This window comes from Rhinolophus hipposideros (genome assembly GCF_964194185.1).
Source record: "Rhinolophus hipposideros genome assembly, chromosome: 20".
Taxonomy (NCBI): Eukaryota; Metazoa; Chordata; class Mammalia; order Chiroptera; family Rhinolophidae; genus Rhinolophus; species Rhinolophus hipposideros.
In genome coordinates, this window is record NC_138066.1 from 15,324,238 (window position 1) to 15,349,000 (window position 24,763).

Sequence of the window (24,763 nt, forward strand, 5' to 3'; positions counted from 1 at the left end):
AGACAGGGTTTCCACTGCAGCTGGACGTGCCAGGACCTCGCTGATGAACAGTTCACTTTGTGCGCTGCTTCCTTAGGCGTCAGGGAAGGGGCACATCGTCACCAGGGAGAAGGGCAGACACTGAGAGGGGAGCCCAGGGTTCATGGGCTTGCTAATTCTTTCCTATAGTCCGTTCTGTTTTCTGTCAACAGTAAGGAAATACATTCTAGCAGATGACATCCAGTAATGCTTTAATTAACTGTAGTATTTTATGCTCCAATATGCACTAAGAAATTACTTCCAGATGGGGAAAATGAAAGATATTTACACGAAAAAGCAATCTCTTTATTTTATGGAAACTGATCTCCCACGGGTATAGAACTGTGAGGGTCCGGGAGGCTATCTATTCTGATAACCACTAGCATGAGACCAGAAAATTTTATTTACTATATAAAATGCAACCGTACTCTTTACGCATGCTAGGTCTTCATATGCCCAAGTTTCCAAGGCATTAAGTGGCCCAGAGCTGTTCTCATCATTTTATTTTTAGCCATCTCATGTGGAGTAGACAAGAAGTGTGAAACACTTGCTTTCACCCTCAAGCTAGCTAGTTCTTTTGGAGATTTCTCTTCCTGGGGAGAATTACATTTCCAGCTGTGAACTTTTGGCACTTTCCCTAGCATTCCAGAAACAGGGAAGTAGGTTTCCTTGTCCAGTGGCAATTCAGGATGAGCTGGGGGGACATCCCTTGCATCGGGCAGCAGCCTCGGACCTGTGCGCTCGCCCTGCCTGCCCCGGAGTTGGTCTGTGGCAGTCTGCTCTCAGTCCTGTTTGGTCTGCACTGAGGAGCCAACCTCGGCACGGGAAAGCGGGCGCCCTTTTCCAGGGGCTGGGCAGAATCCTAGGTACTGGTTCTTTGTTCTTCAAGTGAAAGAGTGACAATAGTTAGCTTCAATTCCAGAACGGAGTCTGGAGGTCAAAACACACTGTCCTTTGTGGTTCCCGCTGCATGGCTATGATCTGAACACAACTTTTCTCCAGCCTGGGCACCTCCAAGCCAGTTCTCGGGAAGTCTGTCCATCGTTAAGAGCAGCAGCGAACTATCAAGTATAAATTACTAACATTTATTTTAACCACATACAGTGACTTTTTTTAAAAGGAGCTAGTAAGAGTAGGAGGAACAAAAAATATCTAAGTTTAGCTTATTAACAGAGTAGTTAGCTACTGTTTTTTTGTTTTTTTTATCAAGGTGTGCTCCTTTATATACATTATTTTGAAGTGACCATAATAAATAAAGCTTCTGTTTGGGGCTGGGTCATCAACACAGGAAAAATCCGTCAATATGGCATGGTTCCTACTATCAACACACGTTTAAAATTAAAGCTGCTGGTTATCAGCAAGGAGTCTTTACCATGTTGGTAACAGCTACACTTTACAGTAATTACACGTGCGTAGAGAGCAGAAAAAATGCACATTTATGTGCTATAGGAACTGTCCAATAAAGCAAATTTCTCTCTATTGCAATGGTTCTTCACAAAGAGAAAACACTATAATCAGCTATGGAACTTTTCAACCTCCAGGCCAGGCCCCACTCCAGACTTACGAGTTCAGAATTTTCAGGCCCCTGTATTCGTAGAAAGAGCCCCAGGTGGTTCTGATGCATTTCCGCAGCTGAGGAACATAGTCTGTCCTTCCGAGATGCACACACAGCATTCAGATCCCAACAGTGAGACATTTATGTAACTCCTACTGACAGCTGTTGACTCCTTGGAGATTACTGCCAGTATAACAACTCCAGAAGGCAACTTCCCTGGCTGTCACCACCAACTAGCAGAAAACAGGGCTTGACATCTCAATGCCATTATGATGACCCCCCACTGTTCCTTGTTTCTGAAAGTGGGAAGAGAATGTTAACCTCAGTTAGTGCCGCTGTGTGACTTTGCTAGTGCGACCAGACAGACGGCATATGAGGCGCAGTGAAATCTACCTGCCGAGCTGCCAGGTGCTCTCCCAGCCCCCTGGCCACCCTTCCTACCGTGTTTCCCCGAAAATAAGACCTAACCGAAAAATAAGCCATTGCATGATTTTTCAGGATGCTCGTAATATAAGCCCTAATGCATCTTTTGGAGCAAAAATTAATATAAGATCCGGTCTTATTTTCGGGGAAATATGGTAGGCCTTCTTTTCTATTACGAGCATCCAGAAAAATCATGCTAGGGCTTATTTTCCAGTTAGGTCTTATTTTCAGGGAAACACGGTATTGAGCCATCTTTTACTAATTGAGCTCAGCTAAAGACCACACCTCTTTCTTCAACCACCTGCTTTCTTCTCAGTGTTCTCGAGTTTGAGATGCTCAATACCTAAGAGTCAGACTAGCAAGAACAGGCTGGAGGCTGCTGAAGAAATGAGGGCCAAAATCAAAGCTGGGACGGTGGGCCTGGGTCTGGCGAAAGGCTGATGGAGAAGGAAGGGGACCAGTGCAGAAAACAAGGAGGGGTGAAATAATCCGCATCTGGTCAGATTTTCAGACCTTAAAATTTCCTACTGTCTGGCTGTCACAAGTTTCAGGATTTTTAGGAAACTGCCTTTGTCCTGAGCACGATTTGACATCCCAATTTTATCCTGAGGCCTGTTACGGGCATTCTCTGTAAAGAGCCCCACCTTCCTCCTTAGCTCCGACCCTACCTGGTCAACAGATTGCTCACATTTCTGAACAAATGCTGACAATACTAGCAGTCACCCGAAGGGCACGGTCACAGTTCACGAAGACTTGGTTTCCAGTGAACCAGACTAATCAGGGCAACTATGCTGCCCATTCCCGAGACGCGAGGACCGAAACCGTTCTGCGGGGCCATTCTCTTCCGTCAAGCTGCGCTGGCCCAGAGCCCATGGTGGACACGGTGGGGCAGGCCAGGGGTCAGGTTTTGAGGTGGCATTAAAGATCAGTGTTCTGTTCCTTAGGTAGCCCCGGATCTGGGTTCTTTTTCGTTAGTAATAAAGTAATATGCGTCTCTGGCACTACACATTACTGTTGTCATTTCAGATGATCTGGAAAGTGCTTTGGATGTGAAAATGAATGGGTAGGAAGGGGAGCAGAGGGTATTGGACTCCTGGGCTCTCATAGCTTCATCTGAGAAAGCCTAGGAAGCTTTCTTTTCTAGGAAAGCTTCCTGGTTTCCCTCCACAGAAGGCAATCCCTCCCCTAGGAGCCAGGTGCAGAGTGGGAATAAAGAAATGGAGAAAATAATGCTCAGACACAGTTTTGGGTCTGCCACACATCCAGAGGACACCTGCTTCCAAGGCCTGGAGCACACAATCCTCTTGGGTGAGAGACAGAAGAAATCTTCCCTTCGCTGTACATGGAGAGGGAAATGGAGATAGTGACTGAGAAATGAGGAGAATGCAGGGATAACTTGGCCAAGTCATGAAAAGTACCAGAAACAAAATATGTACCCAAACTGGGATACACGGAAGAGTGGTCCTGCTTCCATTTCCTTCATATAGAAAGGCTCGTGTCCTACACATGTAATCTGCCATTGCATGAACTCAGGCCCTATAGCCAACCTCAAACAGCAGCAGAGGAAGGGGTGAGTGAAGTATGGGCTTTGTCACTCAAGCTGCTTGGATAGGCGCAGGTTAAGGAACAGGGCTACAGGCCAGGTGGTATGACTTCGGGGGGGCGGCGGGACTACAGTCAGTGACAACTGGACTAGTCGAGAGCAGCCCAGAAATAGCAAGCAAAGTGTGGGGACTTTCACCTAGTATCGCCACTGCTGCAGGAATCAGGTCACCGACATCACCTCTTTGTAACCTGGCCCTTACTCGGCTTCTCCGATTAGGACAGGAATGAAGACAGGGCTTGGGAGACACACAGTAACCACCCCAATGTCCCAGGAAGTTTCAAGATTGATAATCTGCGAGTCAGGGTGAGCCCAGGAGCGGTGGGGGGCTTCCAGGGAGCTGGGCGTTGAGGGTCACTGGCCAGGGGGGAAAGTGCCCCTTGTCTGCTCCTACAGTCTTTTTTTAATTAGTTTCTCCAGTTTGCGAATGCGAGATGACTCCTGTTCCGGCGTGGGAGCCAGGAGGGACAGTGAGCTGGAGCCTTCTGGCCCTGAGGGCGGGGTGGGGAGCCTCTGGCGGAAGAGTTCCAGCATGCTGCTCTGCTCACTCCGCTTCAGCCCCTGAGGTGGAAAGAGAAAGGAGAATAAGGTGAAGTCTGGGCCCTGGACTGCCCGAGGGGAAGGCGCTGCAACTGAGGCTCTGCAAACAGCAAAATTACTCTGGGCTGAGGATCAACACTTTCTTCCGGGGAGTTACCAGCCCTGGTAGTAGCCTGGGAAAGAAGCAGAGGAAGAAAGAAAGATAATAGGACAGGAGAGAGAGAAGGGGTTGAGAGAGAAGAAAGGACAGGTAAACAGGGTGGGGGAAGGGGAATACCCCTCTTCATTCGGCTGAGCAGTGGTCCTCGACTGGGCAGGGAGGTAACTTCAGGATCAGGAAGGTCGTATGCCCGGGATCCTTCTCTTCAAAAGGCTTCTTTGTGTCTGGTTGGCAGCATGGGGCAGGCGTATGCACCATGAGAAAGCTCCCCAGGGACCCCACACCCCCAGCTAAGAACCACCAAGTGTGAGAAGGATGTACAAGTGGCCCGGAGGAGACACTGCGCCCACCTTCATGTCCAGGATCTTCTGGAAGGTTTCCGTATTGCAGTCCGTAAGCAGTTTGATGTAGTTGTCAACAAACACCACCGACGGTTCGTGAGGGGCCATCACTACCTGCCAAGAGAGAGAGACAAGAGCAGGCCTCACGGAAGGCTCACGATGGGAGGGCAGGGGACCACGTAATAGACTCTGCAAGATTTCCTTAAGCGGCAGCAACCCCAAACGCAGAAATGTCCTGATGGCCTATTTCATCGCAACATTCAATTAGAGCAATGTCCCCTACATTTGCTGAATCGTAAGTATCATCTGGATTGCTTTTAAAGTGCAGGTTCCTATGTCCTTCCTCTGAAGATTCTAATTCTGATATTTAAAAAATCCCAGGGGATATCCTTTTTTTTTAAAATCCCAGGGGATATTTTAAATATCAGGACCATTTGGGAAACACTGTGCTAGAGGGTGTTCTGTTTGAGACATTTTGTGGGTTCGTGGTACCTACTCTGCCTGTCTTCCCACATCATTGTTCCTGAGGAGTAGGCAGCAAAAGGCACTGATTTAAGTGGATTTTCTCAAAAACAAAAACCCAAGGCTGCCTCACTCTTTCCGAGGCTTACAATCTGGAACTTCATTCAAGTGACACACAAGCAGGAGGAGAGTAATGGCATCGCAATCCTCACATTCATTTCCATTTGGTTTTTGAAAAGCAGTGTCTGATTTTCTTCCTCCAACAGACTGGTTATGTTTTGAATTCCTGAGCATGTAACTCAGAATGGCAAGGAACAGTTCACTCAGGAATTCTCTGCAGATAATTCCCCAACTCTGCTCTCCTCCCTGGTGAGTAAACCAGCTGCGGAAGAAACTGATTATCGGGCTGCTTCCAATTTCCTCAGGCCATAAGCTCAAGGCTTGTGTAGGACCCTCACCTGGTCCCTCCAGTGTCTCAGGTCCCATGGTTGCTTTTTAATCCTGCCATCATTTGAGTCATTCTGTCTCGGAGACCGGCCTGAAGAGCCTGCAGGCACTGTATTTTTAAGGGCATTCCATCATAGCTCTAGTTGTTTTTTAGCCTTCTCCCCTCTCCCAAACAAGCCCCCTCTTTTCTCAACAAGTACAGGTGGAAATGAGATGCAGGTGCTCAGGACTTCAGACATTCGCAACATCATATACTATTTTGTTAAATGGGGCTTTAGAAAACCCATCCACTGATTAGTTTCTGAAACATCCGTTCAGAGTTCTTGTAAAGTTGCAGAGTTTGGAAAGCCAAAGAGGCTTATGTGAGAGGGAGTAACTGATAGCTGGGCCGGAAATTCCTGCTGAGGAGCAGAGAGACCCCTGACTTAGACATTGACTCACAGAGACAACTCCACCTAACTCACAGTCTTGGCCAAATCTTATTACAAGAGCATCTCATTACAATGGAGAACTCATTTGTCAGGAAGAATTACTGACCTCCAAGGAACTGTCCACTGATTTTCAACAGTATCTGATGAGGCCAAAATTTAGTCCACCAAAGAATGTGGACAAGTCTCTGGGACGGACGGGGACAGGCCCTAACCTGTGCTTGCAAAACCAGTACTCCTCGGAATGCGCGAGCAGACCACCAGCCTCTCTTAATAGAAACCCCGAGGAGGATACAAGTCTCACCTTGAGGATCATTTCCGCCCGGGTCATGCCTTTCACAACAATCTTAGTGTAACTGGCAGGTGCTTTCCTCACCACCTGCGAGCCGATGGAAGGTAGATCGAGCAGGACCATCTTCAGGGAATGGGTGTCCAGTAGCAGCTGTGGGGGCAAAGCAGAATATTACAAGTCACTTCCTATGGACACAACACCTAGTACACCCAGGCTGATTAATAACAGTTTCCTGATTTTCAATGTAATACGTTCTCATTGGAGAGAATTCAGAAAATAAACCAATGTAAAAGAAGAAAACATTAGTTATAATTCCTAGCACCCAGGAAAAATAACAAGCAGCCATAGTTAAAGGTAGTAGAATTTCCACCAATCTCTCTGCGTGTACAGTTTTATGACCCGGGTTTTCCACTTAATATATGAAGTTTTTTGAATTCTATTTTCCCATGTTGGCAGTTGTCATGCAGGGTGTCATGCGGGGTCTCTGTTCCTGCTGCCTACATAAGAAAGCAGGATATGGTGAGGCCAAAAAGGAACACCCATGGAGCCATAGATAGGGGAGTCAGACCACTACATCTCGCTGGCGGCTGGGCTGGAGACACAGGAAGCAGGAGCCACACTATCTGCAACCCACCGTCCACTTCTCTCTGCCAACCCACCTCACTTGCTAGCTGCAATCCGCCGTGCTAACTGCAATCTGCTCTTACTAGCTCAGCCCCCATCTTCTTGCTAGCCCCCATTTTCTGCTAGCGTAGCCACAGCAGTTGTATTAGTGGCCAATGGCTCACTGGTTACAGCTGATGGCCAACTAGCCACAGCTGATGGCCATCCAATCACAGTTGATGGCCATTTACTACCTGAGCCAGCACCTTTCCACGTGAGGCCGAGAGCCTGGAAACTGCACTCCTGGCTCTGGTCCCACAGCAGTCTTAAAAAATGATTTTTAATGCCTATACAGTACTCTCTGGTGTGTGTGTGTGTGTGTGTGTGTGTAACTTGAATATATTTAATCATTTCCCCATAATTTGTTTCTAGATTTTTATTATTATAAATAACGAATGCTGCGGTAAACAGCTTAATATATATAATTCTACATCTATTAATGGCATTTCCTTAGGAGAGAGTCTTTAGGACAGATCAAAGGATAAGAACATTTTTGAGGTTCTGGATAGATATCTTGAACGGCTTTCCAAATGGAATGTACTTCTTTACATACCTGCCAGTACAGACTGCACCCTCATCAGCCCTGAAAACTGTCATGAAAATCTTGCTTATTCAACAGGCAAAAAATGGTGACTCAGTACTGCTTTTGTGAAGAGTGTAAGGTCTGTGTCTAGATTCATTTTCTTTGCACGTGAATGAATGTCTCTGAATGCTAGTGAGGATGTAGGAGATTAAACCAAATTTAAACATCTGTGTCTTCACAAAAATCTGCCGTTTTTGTCGCTGCCGTTCTCTTGGATGCTCATTATTTGGAAGGATATCAACTTCTCTGATGGCCCACCAATTGCCAGGAATGATGCTAGGAATGTTTCATCTCATTTAATCTTTACAAGACCCTACCCTGCAGGTATTTATTGTTCTCATTTTATAGGTGAGAAAATCAAAGTTCTAGAGGTGAAATAAATTGCTAAAAGTATCTCACATGATGGACGGGTTGGGTGATAAGGTGGCCAGGAAGCTGTATTTCCTTTTCCTGCTGCCCAGGTAAGTGCTACAGAGTAGTGTTGGCTTTGAGCTCACACTGTTCCCTGCTGACTCCCTGTGTACTGCTAACCTGCTGCTGCTCGTGGCTACCAAGTGGCATCATAGAAATGGCTGAAGCCTAATATACTCTGGCCTGTTGAGTTTAGGAGGATGGAATCACATGCTCACCAACCAGACACATGTAGCAGTGGGTGACAGTCCCACTATCACCACCACCACTATAAACTCGGAGGGTCAGCCTTATGTTCAGGACAAGGCTTGCCATACCTGCCACTGCCTGCTCCTCTCGAAAAGGCCTTCATTATGATATCAAGCAGGGACGGAGTGGGATCCCTTTGGGTCCTGGGACACCCTGCCTTCTGTCATTCTCCCTATACTTTCCTATGGACAGGAGAGTTACTGACGAAAGATAAGATAAACTCATTAATGAGAGACACTATCAACGGTCATGGTGATTATAATTTTGACAATGGTATTAACACCTGGAGAATATATCAATGTTTTCCTTGGAATAATTTAGATGGAAATATTCCTCTCAAAAAATGGTGAGGTATCGATGAACTTATTCTAAAGTTTATATGGAGATGCAAAAGACCCCAAATCGTCAACATGATACTAAAGGAGAAGAGCCAAGTGGGAGGACGGACACTACTCGACTTCAAGACTTATTAAAAGGTACAGTCATCAGGACTGTAGGGTATTGGTGAAAGAATTGACAAATAGGTCAATGCAGCAGAACAGGAACCCAGAAATAGTCAACTGATCTTTCACAAAGGAGCAAAGGCAATACAATGGAGCAAAGACAGTCTTTTCAACAAATGGTGCTGGAACAAATGGACATCCACATGCCAAGAAAATGAATCTAGACATAGACCTTACACTCTTCACAAAAATTAATTCGGAATGGATAACAGACCTAAATGTAACATGCAGAATTATAAAACTCCTAGGAGAAAAACCTAAATGATCTTGGGTTATGGTGATGACTTTTTAGATATAACACCAAAGACCTGATCCATGAAAGAAATAATTGATAAGCTGGACTTGATTAAAAGGAAATACTTCTGTTCTGCAAAGGACAATGTCAAAGGAATCAGAAGACATGCCACAGACTGGGAGAATATACTAGTATTTGTAAAAGACACATCTGATAAGGACTGTTATCCAAAATATGCAAAGGACTCTTAAAACTGAACCATAAGAAAACAAACAACCTGATTTAAAAATGGGCCAAAGATCTTAACAGAAACTTCACCAAAGAAGATATACAGATGGTAAATAGGCATATGGAAAGACACTCTACATCGTATGTCATCAGGAAAATACAAATTAAAACAATGAGGTACCACTACACACTTATCAGAATGGCCCAAATCTGGAACACTGACAACAGCAAACGCTGGTGAGGATGTGGAGCAACAGGTACTCTCACTGCTGGTGGGAATGCAAGAAGGGTACAGCCACTTTGGAAGACAGGTTGATGATTTCTTATAAAACTAAACATATTCTTACCATACAATCTAGCAATCACATTCCTAGGTACCAAGTCAAAGGAGTTGAAAACTTACGTCCACACAAAAACCTGTACATGATGCTTTTAACAGCTTTATTCATAACTGCCAAAAACTTGGAAGCCACCAAGAGGTCCTTCAGTAGCTGAATGGATAAACTGTGGTCCATCCAGACAATGGAAATTATTTAGCGCTAAAAAGAAATGAGCTATAAAGCCATGAAAAGACATGGAGGAACCTTAAATGCATATGACTAAGTAAAAGAAGCCAATTTAAAAAGGCTACATATTGTATGAGTCCAACTATATGACATTCTAGAAAAGGCAAAACTTCGAAGACAGTAAAAAGATCAGTGGTTGCTAAGAGCTGGAGATGGTGGGTTTGATGGACAGGTGGAGCACACAGGATTTTTAGAGCAGTGAAACTACTCTGTCTCATACCATTATGGTGTATACATGTTATTATATATTTGTCCAAAGCCCTAGAATGTATGACATCAAGAGTGAACCCTAGGGGCAGCTGGATGGCTAAAAAGTTGGTTAGAGCGCGAGCTCTCAACAACAAGGTTGACGGTTCAATTCCCACATGGGATGATGGGCTGCGCCCCCTGCAACCAAAGATTGAAAAGAGCGACTGGACTTGGAGCTGAGCTGTGCCTTCCACAACTAGATTGAAGGGCAACGACTTGGAGCTGATGGGCCCTGGAGAAACACACTGTTCCCCAATATTCTCCAATAAAATTTATTAAAAAAAAGAATGAACCCTAATGAAAACTATAGACTTTAGGTGGTAATGATCTGTCAGTATAGGTCCATCAGTTGTAACAGATGTACACTGTGGTGTGGGACGAAGATATTGGAGGAGGCTGTCATTCGTGGGGGCTGGGAATATACGGGAACCCTCTGTACCTGCCCCTCAATTTTGTTGTGAACCTTAAACTGCTCTAAAAAAATAAAGCCTTTATTTTTAACAAAATGGGGAGGAAGCTACATTAAGGAAAGAGTAATTTCATGCAGTAATGTAGCCAAACTTTGTAGGTTATTCCACTGCAGACCAGGAAAAGTGCTAGGGCATTTGGATTTTGCTAGGTTTCCAGAGACGAAAATTCTTGCTTTCCTAGTATCTGTTTTTTTGAAAAGGCCACAGGCTCACAGAGAAAGGTACCCAAGCACGCAGAGCAGAGATGAGCATAGTCTGCAAAGAGCCCAGCATCAGAACACTTCCCGAAGCCTCACTGGAAATAAGCACTAGTCTTCCTCAGCGGTAACCCTACACATGCCTCTCAAGAATAAGTATGCTAAATTCCAGGTATACTAAATACCTAGATAGAAAAAGAAGAAAACAGAGATTATTTTTATTACTTATAAAGAAGTAGAGAAGATGGGTAGAGAAGAACAGGAAACACAGGTAAGAAAGAAAAATCTACTACCTTAAAATAAGTCTGTATCCAAAGACACATAAAGAAAGTAACAAGGCACAAACGGGGAGAGGGTACCTACAATATCGGGAAAGGAATAATATTCAGCACACATAAAGATTTCCGCAAATCAATAAGAAAAAGAGCAGCAATCATAACAACAAGTGGGGCAAAGATCTGAACAGGCAATTCACAGAAGCAAAAACTCAGGTGCCCACAAGGTATGTGAAATGATACATGACCTTATAAGTCATCCAGTAAGTGCAAATGAAAGCCATAATTGTGCAACATTTTGTATTCATCAGATAGGCACAAGTAAAAGAGGTTTATTATACCAAGTGTGGGCATGGATATGGTGCGATGAAATTCACATTTATGGTGCAAATATAAATTAGTTAAAGCTCTTTGGAGGAAATTCAGTAATATTTTCTTACTCAAAGACATGCTTAACCCACAATACAGCACTCATACCCTGTAGAGAAACTCTTGCTCTTGTAAAAAAAAAAATGTTTCCTGTATCCAGTTTGTAAAAGCAAAAGACTAGAAACAACCTAGATGTCCATCAACAGTAGAATGGATAAACAAATGGTGACATATTCATGCAATGGCATGTGATACTGAAGTTAAAATGAACGAACTCGAACAACATATATCCACATGGATAAACCTCAAAAAACATTATATTGGGCAAAAAAAAAAAAAAAGGAAACAGGGGAATGATATGTATAGTACAATTTGTATAAAGTCTGGAAATATACAAAACAAAATTACATATAATTTGTGAATATATACACATGTAACATATCAAAACACATATGGGAATGATAAAAATCAAAATCAGAATAGTAGTTACCTCTGGGCATGGAGGGAGAGGAATAGCAGGATAGGGTCCCCAGGGGGCTTCAGCAATAAATGTAATGATTTACTTTATATAAAACAGACCTAAATCAAATGTGGGAGCATGTTAAGATTTGACTGAGTGGTGAGCAGGTATTCTTGACATTATTTTCTATACTTTTATTAACTGGAGATATTTTTCTTACTTCTTTTTTTCAGTATGCTATTTGAGGCTTGGTGAGGATTTGACTTTATCTTCCCTGTAGCAAAATTTTAGAGGCTTGTCAAAATCAAAGCCATGTCTTAGCATTATTTGTTGGTAGGAACAAAATCTATGGGGATACTTCCTACTTTTCTATACTTTCTACTTCCCAGAGATATATTATATGCATAAATAATTGTATAGTCTTAAGTGACAGGAAGAGTTTTGAATGAGCCATAGTTTTCTAGTGTCTCCTGTATCTTGAGATATGACACTTCCAATCCTTGGCCAGTCAATAAAATTCTGTCCACACTAGACAGCTGAAGAGACGGAAACCATGGTCTTGGGTTTTACAAAAAGCAATGCAGTCAGGAAAGGCAGGAGCTAGTCTGACAGACTTAGCAGCTGTCTGTGGGAAATGAAGGGGAAAGGCCCCACTTAGGAAAATCTGCTGGTTTTCATCTTTGAGGATAGCTAATAGTTTATCTCCTTAGGCGTGAGGTATTGTGCAAGAGGTGGTCAGCCATTGGCTAAATTTGTTTGAGCCTCAAAAATAATTTTTTGGGTGGTGTGGCTCGTGTTGTTGATGGGCTACTGGGGTACATGCTATGCTTGTGAAGGCCATCATCACGCAGGAAAGCTTTGAGAAGTTCACTTCTTAAAGTGCCTCCTACTCTTGGGAGGACACCATGACTATCAGCAGTGATGAAAACCTTGAGTAGATAAGATAAAGGTACACTCCTAGAAGGTAAATAACCGTATATGCACAGCAAAGGTCTTCAATGAGGTGGCACAGAAGTGACAGTTCAAAATATGACAAATGAATGGACCAAGCTGGGGACATGCTGTTGCTTTTTCTCTTTCTCTCATGTTTTAAAAATTTAGGTATAACTTTCATACAGTAAAGTACACAAAAACCAAGCCTGTAGCTTGATAAACTTTTACATACGTATATGTCTTATTGCCTAACCAAAGACATAGGACATTTCCAGCATCCCAGAATGCTCCCTCATGTTCTCTTCCGATCAATGCTCTCTCTTCCTTCTCAACGAAGGTGAGCATTCTTCAGCCCTCTATCGCTGAACACTGGCTTACTGCTCAATCTGCGATGAACATTCCTGTACATGTCTTTCAGTGGTCGTATGCCCTCATTTCTCTGGGGTGGAATCTGCTCAACTGTAGAACTGCTGGATCATGGCGTAGGCATATGTTTAGCTGTAGTAGAGATTGCCAGTTTTCCCATTTGGCTGTGCCAATTTCTATTCCTACCTGCAGTGTACGCAAGTTCCAGTTGCTTCACATCCTCACCAATACTTGGTATTGTCAGTCTTTTTAATTTTAGCCATTCTGACATCCTTGGGGTTTTCATTTACGTTTCCCTGGATGATTAATAAGTTTATTAGGTTTTTGGACATCGTCTGTATATACAGTGTGTGGTAACGGTCAAGATGAACTTTTCCCCCCATGTGGATATCCAAATGCCCATTTATTGAGATCATCCCTTCTCCACTGAATTACAGTGCCATAAATCAAGTGTCTATATATATGTGTGGGTCTATTTCTGAACTCAATTCTATTGGCCTATTTGTCCCTGGTGCCAGTACCACAGAGCTTTAATTATGATAGCATTAAACTAAGTTTTGATATCCTGAGGTTTAGATCTTCCAACTCTGTTATTTTTCTTTAAAATGATTTTAGCTGTTCTAGGCCTTTTGTATTTCCATCTAACTTTTAGACTCAGCTTATCAGTACACACACACACACACCCCACCCCTGCTGGGATTGTACCAATTCTATGAATTAATTTTAGAAGAATTTACATCTTTTGAGTCTTTTAATCTAGGAACATGAGCTATCCTGTCATTTTTGAAGGCTTTCTTTAATGTGTCTTAAAATTGTGTCATTTTTCTATGTAGAAGACTTGCACATTTTTTGATAGATTTATTCCTAAGTGTTTAATGCTTTCTTGATGCTATGGTAAATTATTTCATTAAAAAATTTTAATTTTTAAATTGATTGTTGCTGGTACATAGAAATATTAAAAACATTAAAAATAATTTTTTTAAAACTGACCTTATATCCAGCAACCCTGTTAAATTTATATTGTAATAGTTTATTTGTAGATTCTTTTGAATATTATCATACACAATTGTGTTCTGTGTTAAAAAGAACAGTTTGGTTTATTCCTTTCTCATCTGTATATCTTGTATTTCTTCAAAAAATTTTTATTTTATTTTTTTACCTTACTGTTCTGGCTAGGACTTCAAGGGCACTGTGGGACAGAAATGGTGACAGCAGACATCCTTGTCTTACTCCGAATGTCAAGAGAAAAATCTTCCTATACTTGACCATTAAGAATGATATTTATTGTAATTTTTTTCATTGACTGATCCATTTGTTTCACAAGCTTGTTCGGTCCTCCCATCTCTAATCCTTCACCACTCTGCTGATGGTTGTAAATGCCTCTGGAGAATTGTAGTGCCTGTCTCCTCACTGTGTGTGGCATACAGGAGGACCCTTTTGACTGAGTGACAGAAGAGGCTTTGAGCTCTCAGTGGAAAGGATGGTCTCATAGAAATCAAGATGGGCTAGAGCTAAATCAGACAGGGAAAAGTGAGTGGTTGGGTAGATCAGAGATTCACAAAGCTCTTTAGAAAGAGAAAAGTGCTGTGTAAAAGGAAGAAAGCTTTACCACTATCTGAGCAGAAGCACATGCACACAAAAAAGGAAGGAGAAAGTTTAGCTTCTCTGAACTCACGTTCTACAATCAGAAAATCTAGAAGGAAGTTAATTTAATTGCAAAAGTACAGAAGTTTTGTGTCGACCCCAAAATAAAATTTTATTCTGGATTACACGAGTGAGTATATGTGGGGGGTGGACCACTATTGTTTCTATAAAAATTTTGTTATTATGGAGAATTTCAAACATAGAGAACAGTCCACACAATAGTACAACGAATCCTTACACACCCATCACCCAGCTGCAACCACCAAAGGCAGTCTGTCATTCTCATCTCACTTCATCTGTGTTTCTAAATCCTGTGGTTCTCAACTGGGGGTGATTTGGTCCATCCCCCCCAACCACCACCCAGATAATTGGCGATGTCTGGAGAGATTTTTGGTTGTCAATATTGGGATGGTGTTATTGGCAATAGTGGGTAGTGGTAAGGAATGCTGCTGACACTCTATAATGCACAGGACAGCTCCCACAACATAAGATTCTCTGGCCCCACATGTCAATAGTGCGAAGGCTAAGAAACCCTGCTGTATTCACTCCCTCTCCCTTCAACTTAATTTTTTTTAGGTAAAATTTACATATATTAAAATGGACAATTCTTAACTGTACAATTTTGACAAATGAATTTACCCCTGTAATCCATACCCTCTCATAAGTTTTTGTATATACCCTTTGTCAGATTCAACAATTTCCCTTCTATTCCTAATTTGCTAAGTTTTTTTTTTTTTTAATTTACCATATATAAGCATTAAATTTTATCAATCCACTTTTTTTAAGGAGTGATTAAAAACACCCTGTCACATTTAGGATATTTCCCGCGAAGACCTATACCTGAAAATAACCATCCTGCTTCCTTATTTTTCCAACTGCAACGATGTACACACTATGTGATTTTCTTTTTCTCTTTCCTTGGTGTTTGGGCTTAAAAAAAAAATCTAAACTTGCTTTATATATTTTTTCCCACATGGTTTTGAATTATGTGAATTTAAGTCAATATGGTCAAAATATGGTATATACATAGAATGGACTATTATTCAGCCTTAAGAAGGAAGGAAATTCTGAAGCATGCTATAACCTGGATAAACCCTGAAGACATGCTAAGTGAAATAAACCAGGCATAAAATAACAGCTGTTATATGATTCCACGTATACGAGATATCCAGAGTAGTCATATTCAGAGAGACAGAAAATAGAATGATGGTTGCCAGGGGCTGAGGGGAAGACAGAATGGGGAGTCAGTGTTTAATGGGAACGGAGTTTCAGTTTGGGAAGATGAAAAACCCCTGGAGGTGGATGGTGGGGAAGGCAGAACAACAATGTGAATGTATTTAATACCACTAACTTGTACACTTAAAAAGGTTAAAACGGTAAATTGATGCTTTGCATGTTTTATCCCAATAAAAAAGTCAATATAGCATATAAAGATAATACAAAGGACAAGAAAATAATTTCATAGACAGGAAATATATTGCTCAAAATATTTCCGACTCCCTGAGGATGAATCTAGAAGTGGCGTGTGAGAGTGTTTGGTTCAGTGCCCTCATTGAAACACATGGAAACTGAGCCCCGAGCAGGGAAGCCACTGCTTGTGATCACGGGGACCCTCAATAGCAGAGTGGGGACCAGAGCTGGGGTCTCAGGGCTCTTCCCCTACACCATGTGGTGCTGCTTTCTCTGTGGTAAGTTTGTGCGGATGGATTCCATCTCTGCTGTGCACTCACTCACAGATGCCACGGCCGTAAGACTAACGAATGACCCTGCAAATCCCACCAGATTCTCTGAAAATCACAAACCAGTGAGAAGCATTACAAATACCGGTATGGTTCAGTTCCACGTACCCTTGCAATCGCTCAAGAGGACTCTGGGGCCCAAGATAAATAATTCACTTGATGCAGTAATTGGGAAGAGCAGGAGGATGTCTCCTTTCCTATTTTCAGCACAAGTATTAAAGTGTAATCTAAATGGAGGATCTGGTACCTTTGTGGCAAGCGGAGGCAGTTGAGATGAAATGTTAGCTTTGAATTTACAGTTTTATTAAAGCTTGGATTATAGCTGCTACGAGATGTTCAGTCTATGACCATTTCTTTGTTAACTTCTTGATTCCCATGCTTCCACTGCCTGTGTGATCACACCTCCAGCTACGCAACTGCTTGGGTTTCTAAGCCGAGACGCTTGAGCCAAGTATGGAGCCAGCTAAACCTGAACTTCATGTGGGACTCCTTCAAGGGCCACATTGCCCTTTAGTTCCCACCCACACCCTCCCCCAGGCTGGGCCTGTGGAGATCCATGCTCCCCAGTCACTTACTCATATTTGCCTGGGGTCTGAGAAAGTAAAACTCCAGTTTCACAGATGGTTTTCTCATCCACATCTCAAAGCAGAACTAAATACTGGCTAAATTGATATTTTTGAAGATATGGGCTTTGAGTCTGAGCTGATTATTTTAACATTCTTTTAAAGAAGAGAAAATCTGAGGAAAATAGATATGATATTGGATTTATGTGACAATATGAGGGTTAGTAGACACGAAATCAGCTAGCAAGGCCTGGGCAAAGCTGCAATGTCATGAACACACGTTCTCAACGAGTCGATGTGTTCCAGTGGCCTCATGTCTACAGACAGAAACCTAGTAACTGAGAACTCTAAAGCTTCTTCTAGACACATAGATCGTAATCATGCCACATCCTCTCTGATTACACACAACAGTGAGGTGAACAGAATCAATTCCCAGTAAACATGCACTAGTGAAACTGGAGACAACATGTTAGGGCCCTGGGCTGCTGTTTCTAACGGAGAGAATTAGTTCTATGCTTGGGATGTGCAAGGGGCAAGAGTTTCAAAACACGGAAACGTCGTAGCCAGGCATAGTCAGTGTCTGAATCCACGCAACTTCCCAAGGCGTTTTCTGGGACAGTATTTTTGACTCTGGTTAAAGCTGGTCAGCCAGACAATCAGCGGCAAGCACTGACTAGGCGTTACTATGAGGGGAGATGGGAAATGAAAGCAGAAACGGAGTCGTGTCCCTGGTCCGAGGAAGTTTAAATTAGTTAAGAGCTGGCACTTGTTGAGGGCTTACCACGTGCCAGACATTGTGCCAAGTACTTTCTGTGCATTATCTTGTTTAATCCTAGTAACTACCCTGTGAGGGTTAACCCCATTTTACAGACGAGGAAACTAAAGTGCTGGGAGGTTAAGTAACGTGACTAAGGACAAACAGTTGCTGCACTGCAGACAGGATCCAGCCTCAGACCTCTGTGATTCTAAGCCCATGACCGTACTGCCTTTTTACAGCCTCGAAAGGCCACTCACTTACAAAAAGAATATAAAACACACTGCCACTTATCAGATTCGAGAGATTCCTGATAGTCACAGGTATTACATCTCTGGCTTTGATGCTTCCTGAGACCCATGGTGCACTGGGCACATGCCAACTTGCCGTCTTCCTGACCAGCACAGCTGAGAGCCCCGTGTGAGGGCAAGTCACTGAGCTGGGAGAGGGCTGGGCCGCTACCAAATCGACTAATTCGGTGGAAGAGCAGGAAATGTTCTGAATGATACAACCTTCTTGCTTAAAAATGTAGTTTGAGTTCTTTCAAATATAAAAAAAATAGCTGAAATGGGTTCACTAAGTGTTGCCTGGATAGAGCCTGGAGAAGATTTATTTTAATGAATATATGAGATCATTTGTGATCAGTATATGAATCGTTTGCATTTAAGTAGGTGTTTTTAGAGAATTAGGGGCTGAATTGTACTGTTTGCCTCATTTTAAAAGTATCATAAACTACTCTCTGAACTCAAACTGAGTAGGTGGTGGCTGAAAGGAGGTGACTTGGCTGTCGCAGTGCTGAGGGGATGCAATCTAAGAAGAGATGTCGTGAAGCACAGAATTCAAGCGGACGGAGTGGGGCTAATCCAGGAAGGCTTCTTGGGTGAGGTAAACAGTTTCTCAGCATCAAAAAGATAAGCCTTTTGCTACTCATAAGTGATCTCTGTCTCAGCAACTACGGGATCCAAAATCATCAGAGCCTTTGCTGCTCCCTCTCCCTGGACACTTTTCTTCTAGTCTCTCTCAAGCCCCAGCTCTCAGAGAAGCCCTCTCTGACCTTCCAACGTAAAGCCATTACTTCCTCATGCCCCTAAGATATTTTTTCCCATCACCCAGTTTTATACCATTTAGCATACTGAAGTTGAAATTATCTTCTAATTTCTTTGTTAAATTGTATATTATCTGTCTTTTCTTCTCATCATGAAGGTGAGATCTTTTCTGTCTTGTTCACTGTGGTATACCCTATGTCCAAAACTTGCTAGGTGATCAACAAAAAAAATTTAAATAAATGGATGTCTGAATTAAGCCATCAGGTCATCCTACTATCCCCAAAGAGGGGAAATCAGCGATTTTATTTCTCTAGAGCAGATCTGTACTGGAAAGATATGTGTTTGACCTATGTCCAAAACCATAAGGAAAAGGCCCTATACCAATTTCATCTTACCTGTTCTGCTCCCACCATACTAATTGGCTTGCACTTGAAGAGGTGGGTGATGAACTTGGGAATGAAGGAGCTGTGGATAAAAAAGAAGCGGCAAATTAGGCTTATTCTCTCTTCTGTAAAGAACTGCAGAAACAAATTTTTTTAGGTCCCATTTCTTCCATACAGAAACCGAGAATCGAAGTAGATACTTCTGTGGCCTACCAGCATTTTCTTTCCAGCCAAAGCCTCGGCATCATTTAGGTACACATGGCCTTGGGATGTCAAGGGGAAGTTGATCTCTCCTAAACTACAGAGGCGAATTCTAATTAGCCTCAGCCAGCAGAGTATGGCATTCCCGTGGTAACTATTGGTCCTGAGAAGCGGACCTGATCTAAGCTGGCCCAGTCAGACTGGAGGGAAGGATTTTATTGCATGGCTTGGGCAATGCTCTCTTCATTTTTAGGGTATTCTTGTATTTGGTCATCTCATGTAGAGCAGCCATTTTTTTCCACCTTTCTGAAGAGGAAGCCAGCCCCAAGGTCAGCAGGGATGAGTCAAGGAACTGGGTCCTTCATGGTGCTGAATCACTGAATCAACCACCCTTGGCTCTATCCCCACTCTGGGCTCCTGGTTATATGAAATAAAAAGGTCACCTTCCGTTTAAGTCAATTTGAGTCAGAGCTTCTGTTACTAGTAGCTGAAAATATCCTAATAGATATGAGGATGGAATATACATGAGGTAGTTATGGGATCTTAAATGCAAAAACACGCATACGAAATAAATGTTAAAGAGTAACTGTCAGATCAGGAATGAAATACATCATCTCTCCAAATTTATCGGGGACTGCAGGGCAATCTGGGCCAGGTGTACTGATAATGATGCTTGTTTGGGGAAAGAAAGAGAAATTTTAATAGGTCAGGAGGGATTTTTAGAAAAAACTGAAGAGGCCTGAATAGGGTATGCTGGGTTGCGCTGATACAGAAGGTGAGGAAACTAGAAATGCCCATAATCAAGGCCAGGTCCAGAGTGACAGACCAGGTGTCCTAAGGGCCCAGGACCGAAGGAGGAATGGTGGCCATCAAGCAGGATTTGCAGGTTGAGAAAAAGGCTGGCTAGCACCCCTCTTCTCACTCTTCAAATGCTGCTCTCAGGCTTGTGAACTACATCCTATCATCTCTCTACATCTTTTCCTCTACACTTGTGACCACTCTAATATCCAGTGACTTATTGAACATCCCACTGGAATGGCCCACTGGTACCTCAACCCGGCATATCCATGACTCAGCCCTGCCCCAGAATCCAGGCTCAGTGGACTGGCCCTCATCTACCCAGTCACCCAAGTCAGAAACTAGGAGTTACCCAAGACAGCGCCCTTGCCCTCAACCCCAATATCTAACCAATTACCAGCTCTTCCCCTTGAACTCCCATATATGTCCTTCCAACCATTCCCACTGCTGCCCTTTCTCACTTGAGCTCTTTCAGTTGTTTCCTAACTGGTTTCCTAGCCTTCCGCTTCATCCTTTGTAATCCACCTGCTGCCAAAGGGATTTATTTCAAATGCAAACATGATCAAAACTCTCTCCTAATTAAAAGTCTTGTACAGCTGCAGAAGTCAAGGCCTTCCTTGACTGTCTTGATACTCTGTCCACAGACTCATTATGCTAAGCCCTGGCACCCCATGCTTCAACCCAGTTGAGCAATTTGCAGGTCAGGCTATTTCATGCCTCTGTGCCTTTGCTTGCACTGTTCCCTCTGCCTGGAAGGCTCTTCCCTAAAGCCTGTGGGTCAGTACACACACGTCTCTTGGACTCTGCTCAAGGACAGCTCTCGTCTGAGGCCTTTCCTCAGTCACCATATTCTTCCTACCACATTCTACAGAGTCCACAGACCTCTGGCCAAACATCTAACCTACTTTATTTTTCTCTCCACTTGACTGTAAGGCAAAAGAAAATAGGGACCATGTCTATTAAGCCAAAGCACTGAATTCTGTGTCTGGGACCTAGTAGGTGCTCAGTGAATGAGTGTTCAATAAATAATAATGTAGCAGCTGCCACTTTTTGAATGTCAACTTGGTGCCAGCACTCTATCAGGAAGTTTACACACGACTTCTCATTTTATCCCCCTCACCACTGTTAAGAGATTTGTCTTATTAGCTCCATTACTGAATGGAGGAGGATCAGCTTGGTGGATGAGGGAAGTCACTTGTGTTTCAAATAGTAGTTTCAATCCGGGGCGTGATCTGAATGTCTAAATAGGAAAGGCTGTTGCTTCAGAGACCAAATGGAGGGAAAAGGAAACACCTATAGCTCTGCAGGGCAGGAAGTTAAAGGGAAAGGAATTTAAATGCCAGAGATCAGATCTAGGGGAAGGTCTGCTGACCGGAAGGGAGAATAGGACGATTTAGAAAGGAGTTTTCAAACCAGAGCCAGGCCAAACAAGAATGTAAGATTGAATTGGTGACAAATCGCAATGGTACACAGCGTTTTTAACACTAAGTTACTTTACGCTAGAGTAGGCTTCGGTTATGCCCTTGAATTAGATGTGTGTGCTAGTCTACGGAGGGGGGGGCGGCGGTGGTAGAGAAAAATGTAAGGGACCAGGAACTTGTCTTTGGGGGAGAAGTTCTAGCAATGTAGGGGGTAAGTGCTAAGCGCTCCTCCAGCCGCTTGGGGTGGGGACAGCTATTGCTCTTGGCTGGGGAAGCCCACACTGCTGAGGTTTCGTCTTCCACTGGGATTCTACAGGCATGAGAGGGTCCCAAGGATTAAAACAGAAAGCCCCTTTCTAGATCCCAGATTAAACTTTGCCAGATGTGACAGATGGGCATCCTCGTCCCAGCTCACCCGACAGGGGCTTAGTAAAATAAAGTGAAAGGGCTCTGAGAGGCTGTGAGGCCGATTCCGGGACGAGCCACGTAAATGGACCCCTGACTCACCTTAACGTGAACTCAATTGTGTGCAACCACACTGGGGATTTTTGGCTATAGCCAATTTTTACAGAGATACTGTTTCTACCAGGTGCTACAGGGAGCATGTGATTTATCAGCAACGCTTTTAACACACACTAACGAGCACCCAAAGAGAGAAGGAATATCAACTCCTGGTTCATCTGCCATACTGCAAACATCAACGCCTCTCTGGAGAGTCCACTCTATCCTTTCCTGACAAACTGGAAACTGAAGCTGACACCACAAGCCACTCCATAATTGTTGTTCCTTAGGGATTTATTTGTGAGGGAGAGGAGAAGCCTTAATTGAATACAAACGGGAGAGATTTGCGGAAGACAGAAACTTGGAGTCCTATCTCACCCTTTGGGACTTGGATGAGAACCTAAATACAGTAGCGTGGAGTGGGCTGACCTTTCTGCAGCCCTCCCCTGAGAAGTTTGCCAAAACTCTTGCTTGGTAATTGGACAGAGGCGGCACTGACCCGCTACAGAGTCTGGTCTCAGGGGAATTAGTGCTACAGCCAAATGCTGGCTCACTGGCAAGGGACCAAACTATTTCCCTGCTTCAAAACATCCAATGAGAAATGGCCACACACGAGGATATGGCAGGAAGACATGCAGCTCAGTGTTCACCCTATCTATCTTTGCAAAGAAGCTCCCTGATTTGTTCTTACCAATTTCTAGTACCTTCCCTGGACTCAAGGACATCCACAGGTGGATAAATTCTGGTAGCCGCAGTAATAAGTACTGTGAGGAAGGAGGAAGAGAAGGCTCAAAAGAGACAGAACCGATGGTTCCTATCCTTAAAAAGCTTTTATAATCTGGTTGAAGAGACAAAATGTATATATGAAATCACTGAAAAAGAATTTTAATTATTCAAACAAGGGCGGAGGCAGGGGCACAGTTATGTCCACGTGATTCAAAATAACAGGGTCCTCCCGCTCATTTCTCTTTGCCTTGATGTGATTGCTGACTGTACTGCTGTGACTCTTTCCTGTGACTTTAGTTTTACTGTTATACTTCCCTTTGGGTACAAAAAATTCGTTGGCCAGTTGGCACCAGAATAAGCTCCAGCTGGATGGATGGTGGGGACACCTGGATTATGGGCATACTTATGGCAAGTATGGCATCAAAATAACCCAGGGATGGGAACGTGCCAGGACTTACTTTGCAAATTTAATACAGAACTGAGTGAAGTATTTCCGCGTCGAAGCCAGGTTGTCACGGATGATAGGAACGTTCTGCTTAATGTGAAGAATGACAGAGGTGACATAGGGGCTCTGGTCACCAACGTGCTCCACATTCTGCCACTGCATCTGAAAATGGAGACCGGAGAAGCCTTTAGATCCCTCACAGGAGGACAGCCTTACTTGTTACTAAGGAAGGGGCAGGGGGGCGTGCCATCACAGCTGCCATTTTGTTTTGGGGAGTTTCTCTTACCCATCGGTCGTGACTGATTGTTAATTAAAACAAGCATGCCTACCTTATTCTTGACAGTGAGCTGTCACTCAGGCATCTTTTTTTACCCTGTCGCTTTCATGCTTGAAACGGCCTTCCCTTCCCACCTAACAGGCCATCTTCTAAAGGAACCCTCACCAGACAGATGAATTGGATCCTATTCTTTTGTCAGCTATCCCACCAGAAAGGGATTGTAAGAGAACAGGAGAGGGGCATCCATTTCTGAGCAGATGGTAGCTTGGGAGGCCAGAGAGGTGGCTGGGTTAAATGAAATGAAACACGGCCAAGAGTTAACTTATGCCTTTCTCTCAAGTAAATTGGGAGGAGTTGGGGATTTTTAAAAAAGGACACTAGAAATGATATGACATGTGAGACTTGCTTCGAAACATCTGGGGTTGGAAGGAGTACATGAAACAAGATTAGTGAATCTGGGTGATGGGTACACGAGGTTCATTATACTGTTTTCTCTATTTTTGCATGTCATTGAAATTTTCCATAATAAAACATTAGACTCTTACTCCTAAAACCTTTGGGATTCTGTCAGGATTTCAATCCAGGGAAAGGAGAGAGGCTCTCTGGCAACCCTGAAGGGGCAGGTCAGAGGGTAAGACAGGGAAAGAAACAGGCACAGGGACTGGGAGGACAGATATGGTCCTTGACTAAGCCAGGAACAAACATGAGACCTGCTTGGCTCAAACTCTCACAACCTGAGCAGAATCAGGGGAAATGTTCTGGAGAACATCTACAGCAAAATGGAGAAAGCAGCAGTGTCGTAGTGTCTCTCTCTGCTTGGATATACACACGAGAAGGGATCCCGCCTGTGAGAAGCAGCAGCCGATGGGCACGCTAATCCTGAAAAGAGTGGGTGTGTCCAGGAAGAACTCTGCTGAGTCAGCCTCTCAGCATGGAGCACGGCTGTCTGTTAAAAAGATCCTAAGCCGAACACAAACCATATAATGTGCTCATAGAAGGAGGGCAGTAGTTCTGAGGCCTTGATGTCTCTGGCAAGAAAACACTATGTTTATAGAGCTCTTGGGGAAAGGAAAAATTCAATACTGAGAGAACTTGTTTAAAAGAATCGTATGGTACATGGATGATTCCCCAGCTCCTAGGAAGTTCAGGCGACGCTAAGTTTTCTCCCAATGTTTCTTCAAATCAGCAGATGCTTATATTCTACAAGCTTTAGGGATGTGTAGGCACAGAACCACAGAA

The 24,763-nt window shown here is 43.4% G+C and overlaps 1 protein-coding gene across 2 annotated transcripts in view; it reads right to left on the reverse strand.

Annotated features, from left to right (window-relative positions):
• Nucleotides 1-214: 214 nt before the first annotated feature.
• The window catches only part of VPS53 (VPS53 subunit of GARP complex), a 135,289-nt gene continuing 110,740 nt past the window's right edge, over nt 215-24,763 (reverse strand). For both annotated transcript variants that reach the window (XM_081029788.1, XM_081029787.1), the window contains 5 exons: nt 23,261-23,409; nt 19,168-19,237; nt 6,282-6,419; nt 4,650-4,754; nt 215-4,160 (listed from right to left, as the gene is read on the reverse strand). In XM_081029788.1, the coding sequence (XP_080885914.1) occupies nt 3,990-4,160; nt 4,650-4,754; nt 6,282-6,419; nt 19,168-19,237; nt 23,261-23,409 (633 nt within the window). In that variant the 3' untranslated portion in view covers nt 215-3,989. The remainder of the gene's footprint in view (nt 4,161-4,649; nt 4,755-6,281; nt 6,420-19,167; nt 19,238-23,260; nt 23,410-24,763) is intronic.